The sequence below is a fragment of the Protopterus annectens genome, chromosome 5.part0, assembly GCF_019279795.1.
Source record: "Protopterus annectens isolate FY-2018-M chromosome 5.part0, PAN1.0, whole genome shotgun sequence".
NCBI classification, from domain to species: Eukaryota; Metazoa; Chordata; order Ceratodontiformes; family Protopteridae; genus Protopterus; species Protopterus annectens.
The window spans coordinates 304,590,330-304,607,829 of NC_056735.1; the positions used below are offsets into that span (position 1 = coordinate 304,590,330).

The following is a 17,500-nucleotide window of genomic DNA, read 5'->3' on the forward strand; positions in this document are numbered from 1 at the left end:
AAAAAAATCCAAAAATATAACACAAAAAACTGGACATTCTGTAAAAATCTAGACTTAGAAAAATAAAAATACAAAGGCAGCAGTTCACTATGCAGTCATTTGCACAGACAGACTGAGAGACAGAGCATGTGTAACAGATATTTTGGATGCCCCAGACTGCCAGTAGTGGACAGAAGAGCTCTAAAGTCCTGTTATAAACTGGCATTATCAAGAAAAGGCAAAATATTGTTTCTTAAATAATGTTACATAATGCCAATAATACACTACCGTGTGTGGGTAACTCAGCATCTGTCCATTGTTGGCTTTGTTTAATCTCTTGGTCTTCGCCCTCATAATCAAACCTCACCAATAGTGGGAATATCCTGTATTATCCTTGGCCAGCTGACGATTGTTGCTAAGGTGGATAATGCTTGGCAAACTGTATAGTAATTCAGATGTAAAGACAATGTTGACAAAAATGAACATGAAGAATATGATGACAGCAAAGTTAATGATGCAGATGATGTTAAATTTGCAATGATGGTGAGGCTGAGGCCATGATGATAACAAAGATTACTTATACTGATGAAGATAAAGTTAATAAGATGAAGACATGATGAAGAAGAAGGTGAATATGAAAATGACAAGATGCAGTGAAGATGACAAAGATGCAGGGGAAAGAGTGAAGATAATGAATTTGAATATTTCATTGAAGATGTGAAGATGACAAGGATGCTGATGATTAAGATATGAAAAAGATGATGAAGATGGAGTGGATGTGGTGAAAGTGATAAAGATAACTCTGTCATGCTGATCAAGACAATGATGGTGATATGATGAAAATGCTACAGTGTAGATTTTGGACAAAAATGAAGTTGATATATCATCATCTTTTTCATTGGCTCTTCAACTTCATAGTCATTGCATTACCATCTTCTTCACATAAGATATAATAAAGATAGTGAAGATGACGGTGGTGAATACACAATGATGATGATGAATAAATAATGACAAAGATATGAGGATAAGATGAAGCTGCAATGAAGATGTAGAAGCAATGAAAATGATAAATATGATAGACTGATGATCAGTAAGAATATGTTGACTGATACTGATGTGTTGAAGATGATGCATTGAAGAAAATCAGTCAATGAAAATGAAGATGCATCTTCATCTTTATCAGTCATCTTTACTGCATCATCATTGTATCTTCATTACACATTTATCTTTATCATCTTCATTGCCTCGCCATCTTCATCTCCATCTTAACATCTTCATCAACAGTATCATATTTGTCATCTTCAAGGTCCTGAATGTAAGTAAAACAAAAGAGATCATCATAGACTGCAGGAAGAGACAAACACCCCATACACCACTCCTGATTAATGGTGAGATGGTGGAAAGCATATGCAGTACCAATTCCTCAGAGTTCATATCTCTGATGATCTCTCTTGGTCTGGGAACACTCGCCACATAGTGAAAAAAGGACACCAACATGTTCACTTTTTGAGAAGACTCAAAAAGGTGAAACTACCATTGCCAGCACTTTCCACCTTCTACACAGCAGCAACTGAAATTCCTAATATCCAGTTTTTCAGTATGGTATGGGAGCTTTTCAGTCACAGATAAGAAATCACTGCAGAGAGTGGTGAGAGTTGCCGAGAGGATAACTGGCATTAGTCTGCCCACAATCCAGGATCCTTATACATCGAGGAGCCTAAATAGAGCCACCAAAATTCTAAATGATGCAACTCATCCTGCAAACAGTCTGTTTATGAACCTGTCATTGGATAAAAGATACCACAGTATTCCATGCAGGACAACTAAATTCAAAGACAGTTTTTATCAGAAGGTGATGAGACTTCTTAATTGCAACATTAGTTCTGATCACTGACAGGTCAGGAAGTTGGGACTTCTCATTCACTGTGAGATATTATTTTATCTATTATTTATTAAGCACAACAACCATTATAATTTATACTACTAACCAAGGTGCAGTATTTTTTCTTCAGCTGCTACTGCTATGTGCCTGTTCACCCATAATGTGGTACATGGTTCATGTGCAATACTATTACTTGAACTTTGCTGCTAGATGTGTGTTTTTAGTATCTTAATGCGTGTGTGTTTCTAGGAATATATGTAGCTATATACTTAAATGTAGAGTTGATTTAAGAGATGGTGGTAGTATTATTATATGTTGTTTTAAATTATGTCTTTCTATGTATGTGATTTCTTTTTTGTATTTCCCATGATGAGCTGATTGGATAGAATATCATTTAATCTACACTTGTGTAGATCTAAATGACAATAAAGTTACGTTTGACTTTTTTTGACATATTCAGTTTCATCTTCATCTTCAGTGCATTGTCCCTGTCATCAACATTACACTGTCATCAACATTACCATCTTTGTCATCCTCACTGCGTCTTCAATATCTTCATCATCTTCTTCAAATCTTCACCTGCAATGTCACCACATCTTCATCAGTAGAAAAGATATCTTCATCATTATATTCATCATATGATCATTATCATTGCACCATCATTTGCATTGTCAATATCAATGTCATCTTCATTGTCTTTGTCATTGTCATCATCACATTTTCATTGTCATCTTCATCACATTAGCGTCTCCATTGCAATTTAGTCATCAGCTTCATCACCTTTTCATCATATTCATTACATCTTTACCTGCAATATTATCTATTAATCATCATCATTTTCATCATTATTATCATCATCATACCTTCATTCTCATTGTCGTTACATCTTCATCAACATCATATTCCCTGTAAATATCATTATTTTCAGATTCATTTGCATTATTGTCCACATTCCTGCCATCATGAAATCATTATTTTCTTCATTACACATTCATAATCTTCATCACATCTTCATTTTGATAGATGCAATGGAATATCCCAAATTTTTTGTTCAATGTGGAACACAATCATTCTTTACTGCAGTACTACTATTGAGATGATTCACATAGTCCTTGTTTTCTTCCAAAAACTGAGTATTGCATGGTAGACAAATGTTATATGCCAAACGTTACACACTTTAGAAGAAATTTAATTCTGCTCTATTTTGCCTTGACTTGAATAGAACTGCATTAATTTACTGATTTATTGTCTGTCAGACTGAGTGACTGATTGGTTGTGCTGCATTTATGTGATGAATTCTGCTACAGACTATAGAAAACACCTATCCACTATAAACTATCAAACTGTGCAAACAATTACATCATCATATTATAGTCATAAAGTAGCATAAGAACTAAGCCAACATGACAAGAAAGGAGATGTTGTCTATCGGGATGACAGCAATTAGGGGTACATAGTATGTGCAAGAGGCGACTTGAATTTACTGGCAAAAGAACCAAGTATTGGAAGCAAATTTTTACAGAGGAAAGGTAATAGAATGGGAAAAAGCCAAGAAGACATTTTGACTGCTGGCTGAAGACTGCCTGCCTTATTGGGGATTGATGTCTGTGTATAGGCAAAGAGAAAGGATTGAAGAATCCTAAGTGAAAATTCTGCTCTGGTAGAGTTTTTAATTGAATCTGGAAGAAGCTGCTGTTAAAAAGTGATAATTAGAGCATATAAAATACTGCATGATAGCTATAGGAATCAGTCAGAAGTTTGAAAAGATTAATATGAGAAATTGTATCAGCATTTCACATGGAATCAAAGGAAGGACATATGTATGGCATCCGAACTTGCAACAATGTCTAGAAGAATTGGGATTTTTGTTTGGAAGTGTTTGCATGGGTATTTTTATACCCAAAGCAAACTCCAATAGATAGATGGCAAATGTTGCAGGGGTGACAAAGAAGAAAGAGGAAACCAGGAATATATGTTTTGGGAATGTACTCAGTTAACAGATTTTAAATATTCCCTACAGAGTTTTATGCCATAAATATTGGTTGAGCAAATGGGTATAAATAAGGACATGATTTTTTGAGATGGGATACAGGATCTGAATTGCCTAGATATATTAAGGCCTTATTAAGTTTAATTATGGTGGCTCCCAAAAACAAAACAAACATAAAAAAACTAATTACTAGAAAATGGAACTCAAAGTATAAACCCAACTGTATTTGAAGTACTGAATATTGCAATAGATATAACATAACTGGAAGAGGGATCTTAAAAAAGGGTAGAAGCACATTACATAGAAAAAAATATGGGAACAATATATGCAGAATAATGTTTTGGAGGAGGTCTGAGATTTAAGGGAAGGCAGGAATGGATCCATTTATGTAATGTTAAATTGATATATATACAAAAGGATGTGATATATAATGCAGCTGGAAATATGTTAATATGGTTTGTTTCTTTTATATAAATGTATGTTTGCCTGTGTCTTAAGTGATAATTCAATGAAGTACTAAAAGGAAAAAATATATAATTACAGTATCTGAAAGCAAGACCACATGACATGGAATATGAAAGTGAGTAGAATCTGCTCAGCTTACAGTAAACAGAAACACAAGTTTATTATATTTAATAAACATAGTTCCACTGAAGTAACTAAAGCAAGCTGGACCCCCTACTGACAATCAACATTATTTCCTTATCATCAGCAGACCATTACCTACTCTATGACAGCAGTCTCATTGCTGAAGTTAGCTTAAATCCCAAAGTAGGTCATAGTATGTTAAAAAGAAATTGAGTCACAAATAAACTAGTTTTTCTTTCAAATTTCCTAATAACAGATGTTTAGAGGTGGGACAGCAGTTATCTAGAAGGACAGGACTCAGCACTGGTTTGTTATTGATCTGAGTCACCAAAGCAGTAATGATCAAAAGACATCAGTCCTCATTGAAGATTCAACAATCTGAGAGATAACAGTGGCCAAAGCCTCCTGTTGTCTAGTTGGACAAGGATTCAAACTATAAGATGTCAAATGCATATCTTAAATGAGGGACATGATGTCTTCATAATCAGGAAACTAACACTTCCACAAAGCTTATATAACACTCCTGTGAGCAAAGGCCAAGATAACATCCATGGATACACTGTGTCATGCCTCCAGCCAAAAGGAACTGCCTTTATATGGAAACACATGGAATTTGCCTCTTGCTTAGAGGAAAAAAGGCCTTCTGGGTTGAAAGGCAGGATGATCTGCATAAGCTGACCATTGATTGAATATCTCTGCTGTCAGTGAAGGTGAGACCTCTCTGTACAAGAACGTTATCTTTTCACAGGAAACTGAAGAGTAGTAATGAGCAAACAGCTTATTCAGAGGAACATTGTCTTCTCAAATCGGGTAACAATCCCCTCATATCCCACCCACTGCACATTCTTCTTAAGGACAGAGCTTAAAATTGTACTAGGGCTCATACTGCCAGTATACATAATGGGATATAGGGGTCCTGGGCTGCCCAAGTGAAGGCTTCTTCATAACACTGGTCTAGCTTGTCCACATGGTCCTCACCTAGGAGCTGCTAGAGCTCAGGGATCAGACTTTGTCTAGAAGCTTGACTTGTATTTCAGAATGCTACTGGCAACAGCATCTACAGTTAAAGTAGACCAGGTGGCAGTCTGATGATGATGATGATGATGATGATGCAGCTTCCGTCACCATGACTGACAGTATCACCAAGTCCAAAGTAAGAACGTTTCCCTATGTTTATTGTTATTGCTAGCCAAGTGAAATATATTTCTGTTTATTTTTCTAATTATGTCTTAACTTGTCTGTATTTCCTAACCTTAGTTTAACCTTAACATTGACAGTGACACTAGAAGAAATTAAGATTCAATGAATACTGTCATTGATTTATTGTATTTCAAATGCTGACACACACAAAAAAAAAACTAGCATCATGCATCAAGCATTCAATTTTTTAGGCAGTGAGGGAGACATAACCAGAAAACTATATATTTTACTTTTCAGGTGAACAAGCAATAATAGTCACAGATATCACTTTAAAACAAATAACAGAAATAGAAACAATATGATTACTTTAAAACAGAAAAAATATAATTTATTTATTCTTCAGTGAAAATGTCACCACGGTTGTATACGATTTATGGAAAAGGTGAATTCAGATCCTACTATGATGATATATTTAAGCAATAACCTACAGATGGGTGTGGGTAATGCTGGATTTACCCATGGTTGGTGTGGTTTGGTCACGAGGGCGAAGCCCTACTGACCAAACAAAGACAACCCTGGGTAAATCCAGCATTGCCCACACCCAGCCATGGGTTGTTGCTATTATACAATGACATTATTTAAGAAAAAAATACTTACTTTTCTTAAATAATGTCATTGTATAATGACTCCGTGCTACCCTTTCACAGGTATCCTGGGGCATTTCTGATGTATTGCGCATGTGTAAGGGTCGTGTTCCCATGCTTATGCAGTACATCAATACTGTGCAGAGGTAGCAATGGGGAAAGGAAGATCGCCATTGCTTTTTAAGTATCTCATTATGTTAAATGAGTTTAACATACCAAGATATCTTTAAAAAAGCAACCGAAAAAGTAAGATCTCTGTTGCTTTTTTAAGCTATCTCGCTAAGTTAAACGAGATTAACATAGTGAGATATCTTTAAAAAAAGCAATGGAAAAAGGAAAATCTCCATTGCTTTTTTTTTAAGCTATCTCGCTATGTTAAACTCATTTGACATAGCGAGATTAAAGCAGCAGAGATCTTCTTTTCTCCATTGCTACCTCTGGACAAGAAAAAAAAAATCAGGGGATATACTAATGGAAAAAGTCCTAGTGACCGGACCTTTTTCCATTAGTATATTCTCAGATTTACAACAGGCACGATGGTTGGGCTGACCAATCAGTGTGCTCGTTTTTGAATGTTTAGGGCCAGTCATTGTATAATTTCTGTTTTTGTTCAGCACATACAAATTGTGAATGTGAACATGGCATCTACTTGAGAAAAGTGACTTGTTCACCATTCTTGAAGCATGGCTTTGCACTTATTTTATTCACTGATATATATTACTTATTTTATTCACTGACATATATTTTCATAAAGGTGTGTGAGAGATTTAGATGCAGACTTATATGTTACTATGCATTTTTTTCTCTTTCGACACCTTTGTACTTTGTTTTGTATTTGGCAGTTGGTACAGAGTTACAAGAGTGCTCACTTTATCTGACCTCACCCTTGTATATCAGAAAATAATAATAATAATAATCTTCTTCTTTCAGCTTTTTCCTGGTTAGGGGTCGCCACAGCAGATCACCTGTCTGCTCATGATTGGCAGTGAAGTTTTTATGCTGTCAAGTTGCCAGCCCAGCACCCAACCTTCCACAGAAGGCACACACATGCACACACTCACACCTAGGGCCAATTTACAGTGTCAAATCCACCTACAGCACATCTTTGGGATGTGGGAGGATACCAGAGCACCCGGAGGAAACCCACGTGACCACAGAAAGGACATGAAGACTCCGCACATAAGGCACCCCAGCCAAGGATCAAACTGGAGAACCTCTTGCTGTGAGGCAGCAACGCTAACCGCTGCACCACCGCAGCTGCCTATAATAATAATAATAATGATAATAATAATAATAATAATAATTCACCACAATTATTTTTATTGTCAGAAATACTGCTTAAATAAGGTATGTCACATTTAAGCTTCTATAATACATATCTAGTGCTCTGAATGCAGTTTTCTTAGAAGGTCAATAGCAGTGCTAAGTAATAATTCTACTTTCAAATTAATTTTTTTTTCATTTTATTTACACAGGTGGTTTACGAATCCTACCACAGTCAATGCATTTTACAGTTCTACAACCAACCAGATCAGTAAGCGTTTCCTTACTTTTGGTTCTTCTGTTAGTGGTTGATTGCTTTTTAGGAAAATTATGTTATAGTCAATTTATTAACATTAGAACTGCAGTCAGCAGATCATTTTTCCACTGTGGTTAATAAACAGTAACATCAGTAGAAATATATGCACCTCTGGTTAATCATCTGTTACATGATTGTGTTAGCGGACTTCTCTGTGGTATGGAAAATAGATTCCTGAGCTATGCTTTGCATACAGACAGATTAGGTGAAGATTCTCTCAAAGCACTCCGTAACGTTTGTAGTGTACCTGCAGAATATCAATACGCTTTAGCCAGTAATCAATAAAAGACTGACTGAGCCTTAGAATGTCAGAGACAGAATCATGTTATTGTGTGACATACCTGCTGCTGTATAATATTTTGTCAGCCTCATTGCAGAACTACAGCCAGGAATGCACTTACTTAAGTATGACAAAATAATTAAGCAGCTGACAAAATGGTGGAATGATATATAATGTACAGTGTGCAATATATGTACACAATGTGTCTGCCATTTTTCTTATATGTGGCAGAGACTGGGGGTGGGTTTATTTCAGAATGTAAAAAACCCAGAATTAAATCCCAATCCAAATATTCATGCTTTGAGGTATTACACTACCTTACAGAGTAAAGATTTTGGGTTATCTGAAGGTGAAGCAGTTATTTTAATTCTGAATTATGCCATTTGAAGATTGGTAAAACAAGTCATATAAAAGTAACCAAAGTTGGTTTGGAGTCTGTGGAGAATATTCCATGCTTGTAGCATGTGCCGAGGCATGTGTTTTTGACAGATATAATGTTTATGATACTATAAAGGGGTGTGCAGAAATCACCAAGACAAGCAATTGACATTCTTAAAATTAACTGAAAGTCACATAAATGGCACAAGCAGGAGGTTGCTGTCCAGAAATCTCTCAGGAATTTCTTGCACCAGTAAATACTTCTTGCATTTATTAAGCACATAATGTTTTATTCGTAAATACTGACCTATTGAGGTATAGTGTGATGGCTGTCATCATTTGGAAGACTGCAAGTGACTCACAGATGTATAAAGACTTGTGTAAATAGTATCTATATCAGTTTTATAAAGTGTTCATTGCAGATAAATAACTGTAGTAGTGTTATATAGAGTTCATTGTAAATAGCGTGATGTTTCTTTTGTTTTTAAGATGATCTTGTTTCTTTAAGAACAAAAGATCATTGACTGTATTAGTGAGGGCAAATTTGTTTAATGAGCTTGTGAAAGGAAATGTCAAAAGAGGGCTGTAAGAAGCCCTACCAGAAAGCATTCGCACTTTGTGAAAGGGGACTTAGTATTCACAGATTGCAGCTTCGGGAGAATGAACCAACCCCAGTGAAGGGAAACCTGGAAGGAGAAAGGAAAAAACGGAAATTATTCCTGAATGAGGCATTCAGAGAGATTTGCTGACAAAGACTGTTTCCCAGCAGTATAGGTATGACTTAAAGGTACTCTTTCATTTGCTTGGAAGAGTCTCAATTTAATTTCATTTGTATATATTAATTGCATTTTATTTTGTATGACTGGTGAACTTTGGTGCTTTAATCTTCCCTGCTTGTAGATTGCTGTAGATAATTTGGCACAAGTAATTAATGCCAAAGGCCTGAGACTATACCTATCACTGGCAACGAGAGAGTTATTTCCTCAAAGAGAGAGTGACAGAGAAACAGTCTTTTGGAATGGACTGTGAATTTTTTTTTGAATGTGCTGGTGCAAAGATCTGTATGAGAAGATGACCATTGTACACAGACTATAACAGACCATTATTGGATGCATTTGAAGGGAAGGTTGTGGTATTTAAATTGATTGCCATCCTATGATAGCACTACTGTTATAACAATTTACCCAGGAGAAGGATAACAAGCCATATATTATGACATTCAAGGAGTATGCCCACCATGAGGGATTGAACTGAGCTGACTGGACCAGGATCTTATCAAACAAGTTAAATGAAGAACCACTGATAGCCTTAATAAACATGGGAGGATGATTACAGGACTATAGAAAAGTCAAAAGGTATTGATTGTCAGAGCTATGTTACCTCAAAGAGAAAAGCTGAACAGTTTTATTAGTGGAAATTTTCTAATAACAAAATAGTAGGTCAACAATCATCTGATTTAAAGCATATAGTTACTTTATGCTTAGATTCTGGGAGGTCTAAAAGAATAAAATTATATAAATGATAGCAACTGGCAAATTTAAAATACCTCTGTCTATGATTTAGGAAAGTTGGTATGTCAAACTTATCCTAAAGACTCTGAAAGTTTTGTTACTCTAGTAAAATAATTGCTATGCCGTGAAACTGTTCATAGAATTAAGAAGTATAGACCTAGAACAAAACCTGTGACGCATATTGCCACCAAACATAGCAACAGGTGAAACATACTCTGTTTAAAATGTGGAAACAAATATTATATCAATAGTTTTTTTACCAAAGACAGTAATACTGTTACATCAGTAAAAACTACTGAATCTGAAAAACATGCTACGATTGATATTATACCCATAAATTGTGAAAAATTGTTTGCCAGGATGGTTGAAACTGTGTTCTGTTATTGTTCTACTGCAAAATTTAAAACAATACATTATTTAATGGCAGACATCTAGAGAGAATACTAGACTCTGACAGCATCACTACACTTTTCAAGGGAAAGATCAACAAGAAGACCTTACTAACAAAGCCGTTGAAGTAGTATACATTCCTAGAGATCCCATCACTCAGACAAAAATACAAATGGTGTTGAGAAGATGGTTCATCCAGTTGCTGCTGCTGTTCCCAGTTAACATATGCCATGATACTAGAGAAATATTTTCCCAACTTTAAAGAGTTGTGGAGGTGATAGAAGAAGGTAGTTATTTTGATGGGCTAATCTCAAAGTGTGGGGAGTTGAACTAGCAGTAAATGAGAATATAGCTATTACGCTGCCTAACATAGAAATGGTGGGAAAAACAACCAGGCACCTTCTTTTAAGGGTGTGAATCCAATAGAGATCAAGATATACTGTTAGGGACAAAGAGAGAAGGAGAACCTATGCCATTCAAGAGATATGCAAGCTTACAGCCATGATTGGACAATCTGCAAGAATAGAGTCTATTCAAGGTAGGAACATAAACACTAAAATATTGGAACTGTTGTGACAGAGCCTGGAATAGATTTGTCATGATGAGTATTACAAGAGGTAATAGCCTTAGACAAACATGTGGGCATAGTCTGCTTTGACACAGATTGTCCCATCTTCTTACCCTCACAAGAAATTAACAATTGATCCGAGGATCTGAAGATCTAAAAGATTTAGTTCTATCAAGACAGTACCTGTGTTGTCTGTGGACATCAAAGGTATGGAGTATCCTTTCTCCCTCATTTTGGAGGCTCAGCAAAGAAAATGGCGAGATGGATATTTTTGCTTAAAGTAAACTTGCATACTTTAGGCATGAAAGAAGGATTAGTTCTCAAGTAAACCCTGTCTCTAACCTAAGCTTGCAACTCAGAAACCCTTCTTGCAGAGGTCAGAGCAATCAGTAAAACTGTTTTCCTTGTTAAGAACCTCAAGACAGACAGATTAGCTGGCTCAAATAAAGCAAGTGTTAACTTTTCTAATGCAAAATTAAGATCTCAAAGAGGGGCCACTAGTTTACTTGGAAGCCTCATGCAAACCCCCTTTCAAGAATGTTTTGACAAGAGACAGTCTTGAAAGAGGAGTGCCCATAAATAGTTATGCTAAACTGGCTGATAAATGAACCTTTATAGAGGAATAAGAAAGTCATAGGACAGTAACACACCCAAATATTGTAAAACCAAAAAACATTTAACCCCGAATGGGTGCTGGTTTTGTTGTTGGTACTGACTATGAAAACTTTTCCATTTGCTAATGTATGATTTTTTAGTAACAGGCTTTGCTACCTGCTGCACGTCATCAGAAAACAGGTGCCAAAAAGGAATTAAGACCCTATCATCTGGGAAGTCAATTGAAGATGTTTAATGTGGAGGTGTATCAAGTGCCCTGTTTTTGTATGAGCAGATCCTTTCTGTGAAAAAGCCTGGGGTAATTGCCCCTGGCCATTTCCAAAAGAAGGGAGAACCATGGTTGCCGGGGCCAGAAGTGAGTCACCACAATGATCTTGGGAGATTCCTTTGAAATCTTTAGAAGTACCCTGGTACCACTTAACCTCTTATCACAAAAAATCTGGACAAACTCTGACAGAATGGGGGGACAAATGCCCAAAAATAGGGACAAATGTTAAATATTGCTCTTACAATCTTAGAAAGTTGCTAGCATAACAGGATTTGTCTCAGCATGCATTTTTGAAGGATATGAAATCTGAAACACAAATGTATATCATTATTCAGTGACCTCAGTCCTGAGACCATCTGAGTGGCTTGCCAGAAAATCACGTTTTACGAGGAACAGACTAAAAATATGACTTTAAATTATATTTTTATAGATATATTTATATATCTATAAAAGTCTGCACATTCTGCTAAAATCTGGACTGTTGAAATGTATGACCCTGGATATTAGTGAAAATGGTGGAAAGGCATACAGGAACATTTCTGTCCAAAGAAAAGAAACGACATCTGTCTTCCAGACCTTTCTTGCATACAGTCCTAGAAAATAATTTTGCCAGTTGGTTGTTCAAAGAGGAGGCAAAGATGTGTACTTGAGAAACTGCCTACAGATGGATCAAATCCTGGAAAACCCCCTCCTGGTTTAGTTTCCATTTGTAAGGTTCTTCCCTGGTTGTGCACAGCTTGTCTACCACACAGTTTTGCTCTGATGGGATGTAGGGTGCCTGTAGAGTGAGACTGTGCTGTGAAGCTACATCTAAAGCTAACACGGCTAGTCTGCAAAGGGGGTATGTCCTGGTTCCCCCTTGCTTGTTGATGTAGCACATGACTGTGGTATTGTCTGTAACCACTTGAAGAAGTCCAGTGAATCAAAGAAGGTTCAGGTTATTGCTTGCTCTGATCAGGGCAAGTATCCCCTTGATATTTATGTGCTAGCATCTGCACTTGATGTCCTATACCCCCTGCACTTTTATCCCTCCCAAAACTGCTCTCCATGCAAAGTCCAAATCATCTGTAGTAATTGACTGCTTTAGAGCAGGGAGGGAGAAAAGGAGACCTATTTTTAAGGATATCTGTTGTCTCCACCAAAATATTTTTCTTCTGAGAAACCCAAGTACTTGGATCTGAAAAGTCAAAGGGTGTTGATGCTGGGACCAAATACATTTCAGATACCACTCTATCTTTCAGATATGGAGTCTTGCCAGGGGTATATGAGAATCATAGAGGTCATAAGACCCATAATCCTGAGGTAGTCCCTTACAGTGGCCAAAGTATAAGTGGAAAACTTTATAAATAAATCTAAATAAAGATATATTTTTTTCCAGTGGAAGAAAAGCTCTATGAACTGTGGTGTCTAGTTGGCATACCAGGAACCCAAGATAGTGGTAATAATGTTAATAAACAAGACCAATAACCATGGAAAAGATAACATTAGAATTAGGTGGTCACCAGCTAAATGTTGTCAAGAAATAATATTTTATTAAACACTTTCATCCTATTATTAGACTTCTTCAGAATAATATAAGAATCTCACTCTAGCCTTCACAGTTCTATATAAAGAAATAATGTAGGGAAGACCCATTTACATATCCTAATTCATTAATTATCCAGTAAATACTTAAAGACACGTACTTATGTTACACATGAAATATACAAAATATAAAAAAATATATAAAAACATCTCATTTAACATATTGTATATAAAGCTTTACATTTTAAAACAGAGCACAATCCTGTGTGAGGGTGTCAAGAATGACTTTTGCATGTTATCTTGGAATCCCAGCTTGTGCATGAGTTCTCTCACCCAAGAGAGAGAGAGATTACTGACATTTTGAAAAAATACTCTTATAAGATAAGTATGTCATCTAAATATGGAAAAATGTGGATACTCTTTTGCATGCATTGAGCTATAATTGGAGCTAGACACTTTGTGAACATTCTTGGTGCAGTGAATAGTCCAAAGGGTAAGGCAGAGAACTGATAATTTAAAACAGACACACAAAACCATAAGAAACGTCTGCAGTCTGAATGAAGAGGCATGTTATAATAAGCATTTTTAAGACTAGTGTTACCAGGACACTTGAAAGTGGAAGAAGAGGTAACAGGCTGTGATGTGCCATCATTTTTGTATTTGGGCATTATCACAATTTAGGAAAGAAAGATACAGAACTGGTCTTCAAGCATTTTCCTTCTTTGGCACGAGGAGTATCTTTGAATAAAACCACTTCCCCCACCTGGGCAGGATGAACTGGTTCTATCACTCCTTGGGACAGCATGTGATGAAGAACAGCTGGAAACAAAAGAGTCTGATTTGCAGGATGAGGAATGACTCCCTGGAAAGGAAGAATTTCCTCCCCATTGAGTTTTTTTTAGAACTCATTTGTCTGAAACAATCTTTTCCAAAGAGAAAAATGGAGATTCATACTTTCTGAAAGAGAAAAGGGGCCAGGGTTGGACAAGGGCACAATGTTAGACTTTTTGGACTGCCCTTGGTTTTGGGAGGTTTGACGCTTCTGTTTGGAACCCCCTTGCCACTTCTTAAATGTCTGTTTACCTGAATTCTGTTGAGACCACTTATTCTGGGTTTTTTTTTTTGCTAAAACTAGATGAGGAGAAAGAAAATCCTGTAGACAATTTGGAAAAGGAGGTGGTTAAAAATTTTACAGATTCCCTATATTCGATTGCTCTTTCATCACCCTTTTTGATCACTTTTACAGCACAGAGGCGAAACACTAAATGTTATCCAAGGGAGAATTTAAAATACCACTTTTTCCATCATCTGGGGGGTTCTGAGAATGCAGCCAAACAAAACTCCTTAAAACAGCATCAGTGGCCGTAGCCCTAGAAGAAGTATCAACAGAGTCATACATACACTGCTAACAATGAGTAGTGACTTGTGCAATAGAAGAAACTAAGTAATTTAAAGCAGATTTTTCTTCACAAGAAGAAACTGTAGATAAAACATTTCTCATATTTACACAATTTGTCAGAACAAACTTTAACACGTGAGCCTGACAATTTAAAATTCTGAAAATCCAACTTGCAGAGGTATGCATGTTTCCCCCACATATCAATAATTTTCCCATCCTTATTAGAAAGAGTGGGATTGGGATTAACTAAGTGCTTAGAAGCAGTGGTTTCAATGCTATAGCTGTTGGGTCAGGTTTGGGAATAGTGTACAAACATTTAAAAGATTAAGAAACTTTCAACATCCTATCTGCCTGTTTCAGGACAGCTGGATGACTATGAAGAAGATTTCAGACAGTAACACACACATCCTGGAAAGCAGACAGAATAGGAGGAATGGATGTAAGTTCTAGAAAATCATTCTGCACCAACTCATATTATTTTCTGAGGGACTGAGAAATCTCAGTGTTCTCACACTGAAAACACTGGGACAGTCTAGTGATAATCTCAGGCAAAGAGAATCCCTCACAGGGAGAAACAGAAACTGAGATGTCCTCTGAGTATGAATCAGAAATCTGAGGACAAAATCCTGAATCTGTTCCTGCATCTTCCTGTTCCGATCCAGAATCTTGAATCTCATCAGTAATAGAGGAATCCCTCTTTCTTTTACCAGAAACTACTTTACAAGAAGGATCAATAGCCTGAACTAATCCCTGGCCCAGTCCCAGTAAACTACTCCTATTCAATGAAATTATAGGAGGAGTAGATACATGCTTGGTGTTCTGTTTCTTTTTGACAGAAAAATGGGACCAACACTGTTATTAATGGCAGTAAACTACTCCTATTCAAAGAAATTATAGGAGGAGTAGATATATGCTTGGTTTTCTGTTTCTTTTTGACAGAAAAATGGGACCAGCACTGTTATTAATGGCAGCCGTTGCTTCCTCAGGGATGGGCACATCATTCTGAGACAACAGGCAACCTTCATATTCCCGCTCACAAGACTGACAAGAGAGCTCTCCCTTGCTCCTGAGGGGATCCCAACAGCCATAGAGGATGTGGCTAACCCATGGTTCATAGGGGCTGCAGGTGCTACACCAGAGGGATTGGGGTAAGAGATGAGTCGTCTGAGGTAAATGGCCAGAGCAGAGTCATCCATCTGCAGCTAAGGCAAATTGGTAGCTTGCTGTGGTGGCAAAGGTTGTTTGCTTAATTTTTTTTTTGTGTGGCTAGAAGAAAGACTGAGCATAGGACCGACAATCTGTTCCATGGTCAAGCCTGGAAATGGTGACTTTCACAGAGAAGACAAGCAGCAAATTCTGGTAAAACTATCAGTCCACAAAAGTTACTTTTTGACAAAAAAAAAAAAAACACAGTAAAAAGGCACTTTAAAAAACACTATGGGAACCCCCATAACTAAAAAATAAACACAGTCTCTCCACAGAAAATATATTTTCAATTAGTAAACTAATTGAAATAGAGTGCTCAGTTTAACTAATTTCCTCTATTACAGCTCTTTTCCCTGTGTACTGTACCTTTAACTCCCAGTGGGTGTGTCTTGAGTCTTTAAAAAGGTATCACCTTATAGTTCTAACAAATACTCATTGACCGAGGTCAAATATCAATACAGTTGTGTTTGCCATCATGTATGCTTCAAGATAAAATATTCTGATACCTGAATGTAGCATGATTTTGGAATTATTAATGTAAATATGAACAATCAATATTTGATGCCTAGAAGCGCAGTAGGAGGTAACTGCAAAAACCATGGAGGCACAGTCAGTTGCAATGAGTTGTGTTACAGTCTCAAGACAGTACATTAAAATACAACAGTCTTAGCTTTAAAATCACTTTTCTGAAGAGGAAAGTAATAAAACTATAATACATTTAAGAAAATGGAAGACCCCCCCCCCCCACAAAAGGGAATTTATCTGCTCAGCAAAGGAAATCAGAAGCTGTCCATCAATGCCTGCCTCAGAGTAGTGTACTCTTTGGTGGCAGTAAAGCTCTGAAGGGCTTTGTGCCCAAACATTTTCATTTAGTCAGTTCTGTATGTGGAAGCTACCCTGAAGCTTTGGACTCTGGGTGGCTGTTATATCCTTGGCAGAATATAACCCATGTAGCTAAGACTATCGCAGCAGTGATTGATACGAAGAACATTATCTATTATAGACAAATGTGCAGCTGAAAGATTGCAGTAACCAGAAATGCTGGCCATCTTTGCAAAGGACCCGAAAAGTCCTCAGTATCAGGGAGGCAGGGTTGTCCTGGCACGTCAAGTTAAAAGTATATAAGTACATAACTGTATAATCAAGTACACATGTCATGGAATTAAACACTAGTGCCCAGATATTAGTTTGAATCTTTCAGTAGAAAATGAATTTTTGATTAAGTGGCAGAGTCCATTTGACATAACTGAAAAAGTGAATGAGATAAACCACAGAGTAAAACAGAATGATCGGAGAAGGCCAACAGATGCACAGTATCACTGTTCTGAAATAAAGAAAGGAAGCACAGATGTTTTAGTTGAGATTAGTGACATGGTGAAGTATGAAAACTAACCCCTACATCATCAGTTCAAGTAAATGACACCCTATCAAAACCACAGAAACAAGAACCAAGGAGTTTTGTGACAGGAAGCAATGAACTGTTTTCAGAACTGTCGGGCAGAGTAAACTTGATTCAAAACCATGGTAAGTACTGTATGAAGGAAAAGGTTACCTTACAA

At 36.7% G+C, this 17,500-nt stretch overlaps 1 protein-coding gene across 1 annotated transcript in view; it reads left to right on the forward strand.

The window, feature by feature from the left end:
* The window catches only part of PHEX (phosphate regulating endopeptidase homolog X-linked), a 1,091,028-nt gene that overhangs the window by 822,236 nt on the left and 251,292 nt on the right, over positions 1-17,500 (forward strand). The window contains exon 15 of the mRNA XM_044072288.1: positions 7,699-7,757. Within this exon, the coding sequence (XP_043928223.1) occupies positions 7,699-7,757 (59 nt within the window). The remainder of the gene's footprint in view (positions 1-7,698; positions 7,758-17,500) is intronic.